Source organism: Dromaius novaehollandiae, chromosome 7 (assembly GCF_036370855.1).
Source record: "Dromaius novaehollandiae isolate bDroNov1 chromosome 7, bDroNov1.hap1, whole genome shotgun sequence".
Classification (NCBI taxonomy): domain Eukaryota; kingdom Metazoa; phylum Chordata; class Aves; order Casuariiformes; family Dromaiidae; genus Dromaius; species Dromaius novaehollandiae.
Window position 1 is genome coordinate 38,256,322 of NC_088104.1, and position 12,304 is coordinate 38,268,625.

The 12,304-nt window shown below is 44.7% G+C and overlaps 1 protein-coding gene across 5 annotated transcripts in view; it reads left to right on the top strand.

Moving 5' to 3' along the window:
* The first annotated feature begins 93 nt into the window (after positions 1-93).
* INO80D (INO80 complex subunit D) overlaps positions 94-12,304 on the top strand; it is a 46,214-nt gene continuing 34,003 nt past the window's right edge. For 3 of the 5 annotated variants that reach the window (XM_064515246.1, XM_026113920.2, XM_026113994.2), the window contains exons 1-4: positions 94-524; positions 1,632-1,701; positions 9,513-9,608; positions 9,720-9,966. In XM_064515246.1, the coding sequence (XP_064371316.1) occupies positions 9,749-9,966 (218 nt within the window). In that variant the 5' untranslated portion in view covers positions 94-524; positions 1,632-1,701; positions 9,513-9,608; positions 9,720-9,748. Of the gene's footprint in view, positions 525-560; positions 655-683; positions 781-1,631; positions 1,702-9,512; positions 9,609-9,719; positions 9,967-12,304 lie in introns of those variants that run through there. The other 2 variants (XM_064515248.1, XM_064515247.1) reach the window with 2 other exon arrangements.

Sequence of the window (12,304 nt, forward strand, 5' to 3'; positions counted from 1 at the left end):
ACATAAACGCTAAAAAAAATCCTAGTTTTGGCCGCTTGGCTCCCTCCCCCGAACTGACACTTTATAAAAACCTTCTGTACTTTTTTTCCCCCCTCCCTCCCTCTCTCTCTCCCTCTCTACTACCTCCAAGATGGTAGGAAAGTTGTTGTTTTGGAGGGCAGAGGAGCCGCTCTCTGATGTTATGTCCTCGCAGTGCCTGTAGTGGTGCTGTAGGAGGCTGCTGGCTCTCTTCTCGAGCAGCCCCAGCAGCCCTGCCTTCTTTGCTGGAGAATATATTCAGGGATTCCCCTTAATAATCACCTACCCTCTGAGCACTTTGTAGTTTTAAAATAATAAAGAGCCCCCCAAAAGCTTCCTCCCCACGAAAAGCAGGATCTCCTCAGAGCCAGGGGGGCAGCAGCTCCTCAGCACAGCGCCCGAGCCCATTCCCAGTCCCTCTGCTGGGGAGGAAACTCCGATCTGTCAGCCCAACAGAGGGAAAGGGGGGAGAGCAGAGAGAGGAGAAAAAAAAAGCAGCTGGAAAGGTAAGCCAGGCCCGGCCTGCATCCCCGGGCTCGCGTAGCGCGGCAGGCGGCGCGCGGCGTGGGGGGCGGGCGGCCGGGCGGGCTACGCGAGCCCGCGGCTCGGCCGGGGCGGTGCAGGCCGCGGCGGGGGGTGAGCGGGGCCGGGGGGGTTTTCGGCCCGCCGGGCGCCGGGAGGAGCCCCGGAGCGGGGGCGCGGCGGCGGCCGGAGCCCAGCGGGAGGGTCGGGGCGCGGCGCGGCGGCGCCTTTGCCCGCGAGGTGAAGGGCGGCGGGCGAGAACGGGGGCGGGGGGGGAGTTAGGCCGCAGCGCCGCGCGGCCTAACCGCGCCGCTGCCGCCGCCGCGCCGTGCCGGGCCCCGCGCCGCGCCCGCGGGGGGTCGGGGGGCGCCGCGCCGGGGCCACGGCCGGGGCCGCGCCGCGCCGCGCCGGGGCCGGGCGGGGGGCGCGCTGCCGGCATGGCGCGGCCGGGCGGCGGGGGGCTGCCCGCGCCCGGGCCGGAGCCCGGGCCGGGGCCCGGGCCGGGGGGGAGGCGGTCCCGCGGGGCGCCCCGCGCCGCTCCGCGGCCTGCTGAGTTTGGCGGCGGCGGCGGCGTTTTTCGGGTGCGCTGCCCCCCGCGGCGCCGGGGGCCGCCCCCCGCCGCGGCCGCCGGGGGGTTCCCCGCTCCTCACAACTTTTGTGGGTTTTTTTTCTTCTTGTTTTCTTTTGGGGGGGGTGCGGCGAGAGGGCCCCCGCTTTGAGCAACGCGCGTGTGGGGCGGTGGGGGGGGACAGCCCCCCGAAACGGGGTGCGGGCAGCAGCTACGCCCCCGGGCCGGGCCCTGCGGGCAGCGGCTGCGCCTTCGTGCCCCGCCACGTGCCGGGGGCCTGGCGCGAGGCCGGCAGGCGCCCCCCAAAAAATGGGGTGCCTTCGGGGGTGGCTGCCGACCCCCGCGTACGGCCCCGCCAGGCAGACGGGACCAGGCACGGCAGCCCGTCCCCAGCGGGACCCCCACGGGGTGCCCGGCGGCTCCCGGGCGGGAGTCGGTGTCTCTCGTGCCGCTACACCGAACTGAAAATGAAACGATTTTTTTTTTCCTTCCCCCCTTCTTTTTTTTTCTCTCTCTTCCCCAGCAAAAGAAACGTCTGGTAGTTGTGAAGCGAGTCCACTGGAAAACCACCCCACACACTTCGGCCAGCACAGGTGAAATAGCTCTGGCTGCTGCTGTTAGAGATGCATAGCTTGGTGCCAGTGTGCCTTAAAATGCCTTTTAGCTTAAAACGCTAGCTGCTGCGTATGGGCAACCGCGAAGAAATGCTGGAAATGCTTAGCTTAAAGCCGTGTGTTCCACCATCCGACTGAAATACGGAGATCTATAGTTAGTTCTAACTTTGTTGCTTAACAACATGTGATGAAGATTTATTTTAAGGCTGTTGACAATCTTCGAGAATTGCTCTACTTACAAAAAAAAAACCAAAAAAACCTAACTTAAGGCCATGCGTTATTCCCTGAGAGTTGAGTGTCCTCCTGTACTGGCAGCGTTGTCGCAGCAGCGTTTCGTGATAAGCTCTCCCTGACCAGGTGTCATTGCTGACCGATAAGTGATAGCGCTGATGCTGTGTGTGAAGTTCTCATAGGGATGCAGCCGTCTTCAGGCTTGTGTGTGATTTGTTTGAAATACTTACATATACAAAACAAGCTTCATTAATCATTAAATTATCTGCAGAAAGCAATCCAAAATTTTAGTAGGAGTTATTTGATGTTTCCATATTTTTAGGATGAATGAATGAATTATATGTAGGGCCTGGTGCTATGGAGTTGCAGGACCATACTTTCACAGGATGGTAAACCCTCAGGAGGTACACGTTTATTGTAATGCCATATTGAAACTGTGATAGCTTAAAATTGCTAAAAGGCTGCTCTGAGAGGAACTCTGTTTTCATATTTTATTTACTGAGTATTCCCACTGAAGCACGAATGATGCTCCTGCATTGTGTGAAAATAAGGTTGTGTGTCTTTGCAGCACTGGGACTAAAACTGAGGCTAAGGTATTTTGTTTAACCTCATGTGCAAATGCAGGTTAGCCGTTATTTGAATAAATAAAAGACAGACTTCCAGCTCTTTTCAGTCAAGTACTGATGCAAAGTATACTGTGATATGCTTAGCCTCCGCTTTCTCCCTGGGTCTTGGGTTTGATATTTTGAGATAACGTTTTAAAGTGCATTTTTGTGATGTTGCCGTGGCCTAAATGTTCTACTTATTGCTGTTTCTGAAGGCCTTTTTCTGCAGCCCTATTTGCCCTGGCAAAACCTGGTCGTGTTTGTATATATTGATACAGACCTATATAGATATGTATGTATGATGAAATAAGCGTAGTTCTGTGCAGGCATGAGGATCTGCTTGTGTGGATGCAGTTGCAGGATTGGGGCCTTACAACTTGAGTTCAAATAGAGAAATCCTTGTTCCAAAGATTTCTAAAAATACAGAACCAGTCTTGAACCTTAACTCATGAATAGCCATGTTTAGGAAATGATCTATTGAAATCTAAGGCAATGTACCCTTAGCTACAGTTTTCAGTTATGAACCTTCCTCCTGAACATCTTCTCTCTTTAAAAATCCTGTGAAGTTTTAAAAATTCCTAGCATCTCAGATGCTTATTGCTTTTTAGACTTTGGGCTATCTTTGTCTTTCCTTAAGGCACTATTTACCAGATGAGTGAATTAGTTGAAATTAAAATTCCAGCTTAAATTCATTTTATGTAGGAAAACAAAAAGAAGAAATTGTTCAGTTTTGGAACAAAAGGTCGCCCCCCCCACCGCACAGTTATGTTTTTTCCTGCTGACTGAAGCTTGTTACAAGTCTATGTGCCACTATTATTAGGAATAATACTTACTTTTAATTCTGTATTTATTGCATTATATTCTGAAGCATATTTTTTATTGTCGCTATTGTCTGAAAGGTTCTACTGTTTTTCTCTTAATATTTTGCACATCCTTACTCAATACACGCTGCCTTTTTGCGGAGTTGAAGTAATAAGCTTGTTAAAAAGGCAGAATGAGGACAATGTTGCTGCTTCTGTTTTCCTAAGTTTTTTTTTTTAACATATGAAAATAGTAGTGCAAAAATATGGTTCCAGAGAGTAATTAAAAGTGGTCAGCCCTTATGTATCATTAAGTGCCTTCATCCTGCCAGTAGGTCGTCTGTCTGGGTACTTCAGCGTGTGTGCGGTGCCTTGACTTGTGCAGGGCTCTTCCGAGTTCTTCCTGGGTATGGACTGAGCTCTTGTTAGTAAAGTTGTCCTGAACAGTAACTCTTGTAGTTGACTTTGGTAGCCTCTTAGTGTTTTCTGTCTCAAATTGGATGGTTTTACTAATAAAATGGTTCTGTTTTGTTTCCAAAACTACAGCAGGCTTGATTTGGTAGCTGAGCGTAGCAGGGAACTGAGCTGATGAATGACTAGAAATAAGCCAAACTTATTATTAGATCACAGAACAGGGACAGAAGTTACAACTTTGTGGTGTTGATGTCGACCACAATTAGATGTGGTCTAGCTGCTCTCGATAGAACAGAACACTTCCCAGGGAGGCACTAGTTGCCTAAAGTCTCAAAGTATGAAATAGAAAGAAATGGAGCATTTTTGCTTTTTCTGTAATATAGTTTGTACTAATACTGACCGAAGGTTATTACTGTAAGGTGTCTTTAAATGTATCTTTTGCAGTGATTTTTATGGTCCCTGTCCAGCTCTGAGTGGATTAAATTCCACGTTGCCCAAACATCTTAAAATCTGTGTATTTACTGTAAGTCTCAGCAAAAGGGCTGGGCAGTGAGAATGCAGGGATTTTTTTCTCTCCTGGTCGAATGGAGGAGTCAACAAAACTCCTATTTAAGCTATCTGAGTTTGTGGAGAAGCTGAGATTCTTGTTCCTGTTCTACCCCCGTGCTGATGTTTTTTGAAACGTGTAGGTGATTATACCTTGTCTGTGAGATGCCATGAACCCACCAAGCAATATAACATCAAATTTGCACTGATATTGGAAAATACAAAACAACACGTTTAAGGCCTCTGTAGTGGTGGCTTGTATTTGGATGCAATGTGTGAATCTGTAAGCTCAGGCCTCTTCATTATACATCTTTTAGCCACTGGCAGATAATTGCAATGCAATTTACAGTGCAGTTGGCCATCCAGTTCTCGCTTGCCTGGAATGCCAAATTCCAAGCATACATTTTCGAATGTATCTAATCACATGGTTTAAAATATTCTAATATTTTCAGCACAGTGTTTTCTCAGAATTGCTGATTGAGTTTTTGGGCTGCAATGCATTGAGCTTTCTAATAGTGACTAGGCCATTAACTTCTCTGTAGACTACAGAAGATGTGAGGTACCAAATTTCTGCGTAATATAATGCTGATGCTCAGTATGATCTAGCAAAGATTTCCACATAAAGTTTGCCACAGCAGCGTTTCTCGACCTTTCTGAAGGACTGCTTAACCATTTTGGGAGGGGTGCATGGAGTGCGGAGCTGCAGCTTTGTTGTCTTGCAGTTGATGTGCGCTTCAAGGGAACTGACTATGCCTGCTAGCAGGTACTAAAAGCAGTTGGGAGCTGGCTTCTTCCTAGGCCTGACAGCAGGCACTGACAGCTGCGCAGGTGTGTGCATTTAAGTGTTTTAGTCCTCATTTTACCATCATTTTGCAAACCACCTTCTGTTGTTTCACAGACCACCAGTGGCCACAGTCTGCAGGACAAGTAATGCTGCCCGAAGTGATTATGTCACGAAGAGTGGCTTTGCTCTCTGTCCTGCCTGTCTTTGCTATGCAGCCTTGCTAGGATGCTAAGTTTGCTGTTCTTCACATGCCCAGACAGGATTTTTACCAGAAGAAGGAGGCGTTGTCATCCTTTCGGAAGTAAAAAAATGTGAGAAAGGGCAATTGGAATGTGTTCCCAGATTTCAGATGTTAGTGGAGACCTCATAGGAACATCAGGAATGCGCTGCTGGGTCAGTGGTCCGTCCAGCCTAGTGCTCTGTCTTGGATGGGGAGAATAAGAGATGCTGTTGAAGGAGAGCACAAAAGCCTGGGCACTTCCTAATGCTCTCTGCTCTTGCTCTTTCAGCATCCCTGTTTGTTAAATCAGGCATTCTAGCAGGTGCATCGCTGCCCACTTCTTTTAGTATCAGTTTATGTCCCTGTTGTCGGTGAACTTTTCTAATGCCTTTTTGAACCTGACCATACTATCTGCTTCCACAGCCTTCTGTGGCAGCAATTTCCAGAAGTTCGCTACCTTGATCTGTAAAAAAATTACTTTTTTTTAAAATATGCTTTAAATCAATCTCTTACTAGCTTCATTGAGCACCGCTATTTCTAGAGTTGTGTGGTTCGGTACGTGACATTTCCTTATTTACCTTATCCCCTACCTTTATGATTTTGTAAAGCTCAGTCGTGACCTACATCAGCTGGCAATGGCACAGATTTCTGGGCTCCCTTCTGCTCTTTGCCCTGTTTCTTCTGACTATCTCAAAATATTTAGAAGCACTTGTTTAAGAAACATGTAGGCTCCTTAAGAAGCAGCCTCTGGCTCCTCATTCATGGGTTGTGTGTGGCTAAAGCCAGTCTGAGCATATGCAGATGCAAATTCTGTTTGTGTTGAATCTTTCTACAGCCTCAGTGTAGAGTATAATTGCAAACCCCGAAACAACTTCCAGAGGGTTTCGTACCCTGATATTTTTGCAGCAAAGTGCAGCTGCTTAAGCATTTGATTTTTTTTCCAGGGGAAGTCCATGTTTCCGTCATACGTTACTGAATCCTGTGGGACAAAAATAATTTCTCCCCCACCCACTATTTAGCTAAGCGTAGTTTCAGTTCTTTTCAGATAAGTAGCATGTGCCTATTCCAGTGCTGTGCTACTTCTTATGTAGCAGCAAAAAGCTCTGTTAAGAATGCCTGTATATTTTGTTCAAAATAAAATACTAGTTCAGGTGAAGTCAGAATCAACAGATTAAAAAGTCCTTGTAATGTATATATGGTATGGAAGTAAAAAGAAAAGGCTCTTTTTAGATATAGTACAACTTTAGTCTCTGATCTTGGCGTGTATCCGTATAGTGCCACTGCCTTTCAGGGGCTCTGTGCAGGAGCATATCAATAAAGATTTAATTGCAAGATTGAGAGAGTTGCTGTAGGTTTTTTGTTTGTTTTGTTTTGTTTTGTTTTTATATAAGACTGACAGCTGGGTTTATTAGCTTTCTTTTTGTTCATTGCTCTGTAGTCGCACTGATCAATTCCTATCAGGATTTTAAACATGATTATATTTATATGAACTTCTCTTAGTGAATATGTAGACTCAAAAAATTGTGTTCAAGCCCACTGGCTTTCTTGAGGAATGTTGTCAGTATTTTTGCTTAAATATTTCACATAGCATGCCCTGTGCCCTGTATCTTTCAGAAGAACGAGAAGGAAAATGCTGTGCCGGCCTTGACACAGTCAAGTTAAACACAAAAATAAGACTTAGAATTACAAGTTAAATCCAAAAATAAGACTAGGGGCACAAGAATAACTCCGGGATTGTAGTAGCTGGGAAGGGCAGAGTAGTTTCCCTACAGAAATCTAACTGAGGAACACTAGATAGCGCAGTGTATTTCTTGCTCTTTACTTTGGAAGAGTCCTGAAGAGCTCTTTCTTTGGCTTGTTGCTTCATAACCTTCAGAAAAGAAACGTTGCTGGGTTGTGCAAAAGAGGAGACGGTCATTGATCAGTAAAAGAACTCTACAAAGTGTAATAGTACTAGCTTAGAAGAAGGTGGTACATACAGCAGAAAGAAATATCGAGCAGCACCCAGGTCATCCCACCTCTGCAGGATTCACCTATTCTTTGAAGTTTTTCATCTTGTCCAGTATGTCACCAAACACAAGCTTTGGTTAACTGCTGAGAGAAACAAATCCCAGAGCGAAGGACTTTGTCAACTTCATTTTATGTATGAGATGCAATTAGTTAGGGTGCATTTGATTATTTCTGCTACCATAGTAATGGAGGAGGCCATCTCCCAACCATATGGGTCACAACTCTCAAGCATATTGGGCACATCACCATGGCTTTTTCTTTTCCTTCATGTTATTGTTGGATAGTACCGAGGTGTAGTCAGTGTCTGCCTTAACAAAGGTGTCTGAAAGGATTATTTGATTCTCGCTATGCTAAAAAAGTGATGATTGTTCCCTGTTTCTATTCCATATTTTTGAAGGTAAGGCACAGCCAACAAAATAATGAACTTTTTTGATTTTAGAACTAATGCATTGTGAAGGGTCATATTCTAGGTATTAGCTTCAAATGTGTATAGTGTGTGCTCTTCCATGCATTGAGAGAAATTGGGAAAAATGATTGGAACTGGATTAGATGCTCTGTACTTATGCTTTGGCTGTCTGGCATAAATTAAGTGCTAGGCCCCTGCCCCTGAGTGTGTGTGCATGGAAAGGGAACTGTGTGTATAAAGAGGAAATACGAAATGATCCTCACTGTTGTCGAATGATGAGTTAGGTCACTTGTATTTAAGTCAGTAACATTTTGTAGTGTATACACCCATTCTGTATGCTGCACATGTCCCTATAAAACTATTTCAGTAATTCTTAAGAGTATTTTTAAATTTGAATTACTGTCTTCTGTCCTTCTGCTTGTGCAGCTAAATATACGCTAATGAAAGTGCCTGGTTTGTGCCGTTTGCGGAAACGGGCATGATAGGGCATTTTGTTTTGCTGTGGTGACTTAAAGTTGCTTTTCTAGATCCCCAAGTGTTGCAGTACTCGTCATTTTTCTCAAGGCGCTTTTACACAGTGGGAAGTGAAGGTTTCTTCCCTCACAAGAGGAAACTGTATCTTGCCTGTGAAGTCTGTGGGCTCTCTCCTTGCAATTTTTTCCTTGCCATTTCGGGCCTTCAGGATAAAACAATTGGATGAGGTGGTAGTAGGTACGCTTGTCACATGCCTCTGACTATATGTTTTCCGAATATCACCTCTACATGCACTCCTTTGCATGCTGTATAATATCTGTGAAATGCAGCGTATGTGAAACTGAGTTGAGTACCGAGTACACTGTGTTCAAAAGCATTTGTTCTAGTACTTCAGGACGGCCTTTCTGAATAATAGCTGCCTTTTGCAGGCTAGGTTGGGAGTAGCAGAGTAGCTGCAGAATACGTGCACTATTAAATTTTACTGGAAGCTGCTTTGATAAAAAAGGAGATGCTTGCTAAAGGCTCCGTGGTGGTGGGAAACCAAGCAGCAGCTTATGAGTTCATGGGTTTGTTATTTTGTTGCACTATAGGAATCTGTTTTATTTAAAAAAAAAAAAAAAACCAACCTCTTGCAGAAATGACATTTCAGCCCTCCTGGGGTCAGTGAGAGTACTGCCTCTGGCATTAGTAATGCCAGAATTTACCTAAAATAAATGCAATAAGGTCTGAAGACTCATGCAGACCTTGGGAAGGCCTGCTCATTGATGCCTGCAAAAGCTGAGGGCAACTACAAGATCTGGAAACTGTTCACCAGATGTGGTAAAGACAGCTAAAGAAAAGCTTGCCTGCACTGCCTGATAAAATTAAAATTTTGCAGAGCAAGGATAATCATTTTTCTGCACAAAGATACTTGAAGGAAAGCGTCCCCGCAGTCGCATGGGTTAACGAAACATCAACATTCAACTTGACTGAAAGCAAGTGATCTGATTTGCTGCTTAACCGTTTTGCCATTCGTAGCTCCTGATCGTTTTCCAGTAAATGGGTGGAGTTTTGTTTAACAGGTTTAAGCCTGGTGACAACACACTCCTCCTCCTCCCCCCCCCCCCCCCCCCCCGCCCTTCTTTTCCTTTCAGTTTGCAAAGATCTGTGACTGCCAGTCGCAAACGATTGCCTGGAGGATCTGGCTGATTGGGCGCTAGCTGAACCACGGGTTAAGCGGGCACGGCTGGCCACTTAGCAAGCAGTATGGTCCTATCTGTTTCGTCTCAACTGACTTTGACCTTTTTGATGTTTTCCTTAGACAATCTGCTTCATCTTGATTCGTCATCATTCCAGGATACTGGTGTCCTTGGGGCTCTCTCTTAACATTGATATGGTACAGAAGATTTAAAATCAGGTATTGTTTTGGGTCCCTCTTTCCCACCAAAATGAAACACACAGTCTAGAACTGAATGTGCTTTTTTCCCCCCCCCTTATGTGATTTATCTTAATATTTTGGTTTTTTCAGCTGATGTTCACAAGGAATAGAGTCACGTGATGTATGAAGGCAAACACATACACTTCTCTGAGGTTGACAATAAGCCCCTGTGCTCATATAGCCCCAAACTGTGCAAGCAGAGGCGACTTAACGGCTACGCCTTCTGTATCAGACACGTTCTGGAGGACAAGACTGCCCCCTTCAAGCAATGTGAATATGTGGCCAAGTATAACAGCCAACGCTGCACCAACCCCATCCCCAAATCTGAGGACCGTAGGTGAGTTGTGGTCGCCCCTCTGCGAAGTGGGAGGTAGCTGGGACACAGGCATGGGTTTCCTTTTGAGGGACTGCCTGGCTTCAGGGTGAGGGAGGAGCTGGCCCGAGTAGATTGAATTCCAGGATGTTTCTTTGAGGGTTTTGTTTTAAGGCCAATAAACTGTATTTTGTTTTCTGTGGGGAGCCAAGTACACAGAGGGGGGCAGTAACTTACTCTCAAGGAAGTTTTCAAGACTTCATTGCTTTTTTCAAATTCACTGTGAACTGTGGATCAAACCTGCTGCACTGTACCTGCTGTTCTAATGAACTTACCCCGTCACTCATAGTACACGCTCTTCAAAGTGCCTGCTTGTTTGGCCAACTGTGCCAGAAGCACACTTCCACCTACTTCTGCAGGACAAACAGTTGGAAATGCATACCCTCCGGGCTTAGGGAGTGCTGACACATAGGGATGAAGCTGGGGTTACAATTCGGTGTTTTTCACTTGGTTTGGTACTGATCTGTGGTGTCATATTACTGGAATAAAATAAATATTACTTGATAACAGACCAGCCAGCCAAGAAAGTGCTATTGCCTCCCCTTCTTCTTTACTGCCTCCCTTGCTCTTCCCATCCCTGCCCAAATGAAGATGCCTGAGGTGCCTGGGTTATTAGATGGCTCGCAGGAGATCATACTGGAAGCCTTTGGAGAACTGGGAATTCAAACCAGATTTCCTCAGTTCCAGCCCATACCATAACCGCAAGGCCATTCTTCCTTGCTCCTTAAGGCTTTTTGAACACCAGTTGCATGGATGTTGCTTGGAGTGAAATAGCAGAATTTGACTAATCTTAGCTGCCAGGTATATACGACTTTAATTTTTCAGGGTCACCGCTACAGGTTTTGTCAGTAATACAGTATTTGATTAATGTGTTTGTTAACTGTCTGAGGCTTGTTCTGTTACAAACCGTAACTTTTTTTCCAACCTAAAATATAAACAAAGTATGCCAAAAAAGAATCAAACCACTATTCACTGACCTTTCACATTATTAGCTGCCATTCACTAACCTTTCGCATTATTAGCAGTGTTCCCACTGTGCCCTACATATAACTTCCTTCTCGGCTCACAGCTCCCTCTCTTGTCTGAAACAACAGTTGGACTGTGCTCTAAATTAACTTGCATTTCACCTGCCATTTCAGTTGAGGAGACTGATGAAGTGAGGAAAGAAACATGAATGTTTGTCAAAAGCTGTAGGGCAAATGCTCAAATGGCACAAGATGAATAACTTCAGGCTGTAATTTGACAGTCAGTGACTGTTTCTTTGCTACTGTACAGTTGAGGCTGTTTGGAAATGAGCTAGCAAAAAATGGTCATAGGAATTGTTAGAGCAAATGATACGCTGTAATTTCAGATGCAGGAGCTGACTGGGACAGAGCTGCTGTTTATGCAGTGCTCATACTTAAAAACAATAGAAATAATAATACTTAATGACATTTCTTAGATCTCATATGTTCCCATGGAATTTGATATTTTTCTTTACTCCTTGAATTGAGTTCACACTTTAACTTGAGAAAAATCAAAATGAATATATTGAAGCGTAGTCATGACATCTGGTGTATGTTATATTAGAATAATTCAACTGCGTGTCGGGTGTCACATTACAGTACTTGAAGAGGACAGCAGGTGTCTGAAGGAGAGAATAAACTTTTAATTTCAAATGAGAGGATGTGATAGGTTGAAAGAATATTTTAAGTCTGCTTCTCAGGATAGAGCTTAGTTTTAACAATAACATTTAATGAATGCTAGCGATAAGCCCTGTGCCTGCTCTAAACAATTTTTTTTGGCAGGCAAGCCTGTATCTGTTTCTTAGGATACTTTTTTTCACACTCAGTTCAATACAAAGATGTTTGCTATGTCGCATATCTTCACTTGTAGCTTTCAATTTTCTGTGTACAAAATTACCATCAGATGGTCATTTCGCTACAGTTTTAGACATGTAACTGTATGGGATCAGAAGCAGGCTGTATGATGCTCTGACAGCTATCATCCTAAATACTTTTTAAGATGATAAAAAATAAAATGTCTTAACAGGATATATGCATTATGTGCCAAAAGCTTCATAATCTGTCCACGGATAATTAAAAAAATTATCCCTTGACCCCATAGAAATGATGGGATGCCATCAGCCACAAAACTGGTTAATATACTGTTACGTTATTAAATTTGTTATTAACCAATAACAGTCTTCAAATTAAATCTATTAATAGCCTGTGGCTTCATTACCTTATCTGAAGTGTAGTTTCTCTATTCACTATTCTGTTTTTTAAAGAATATATACTGGATACAAACATGGGTAATATAT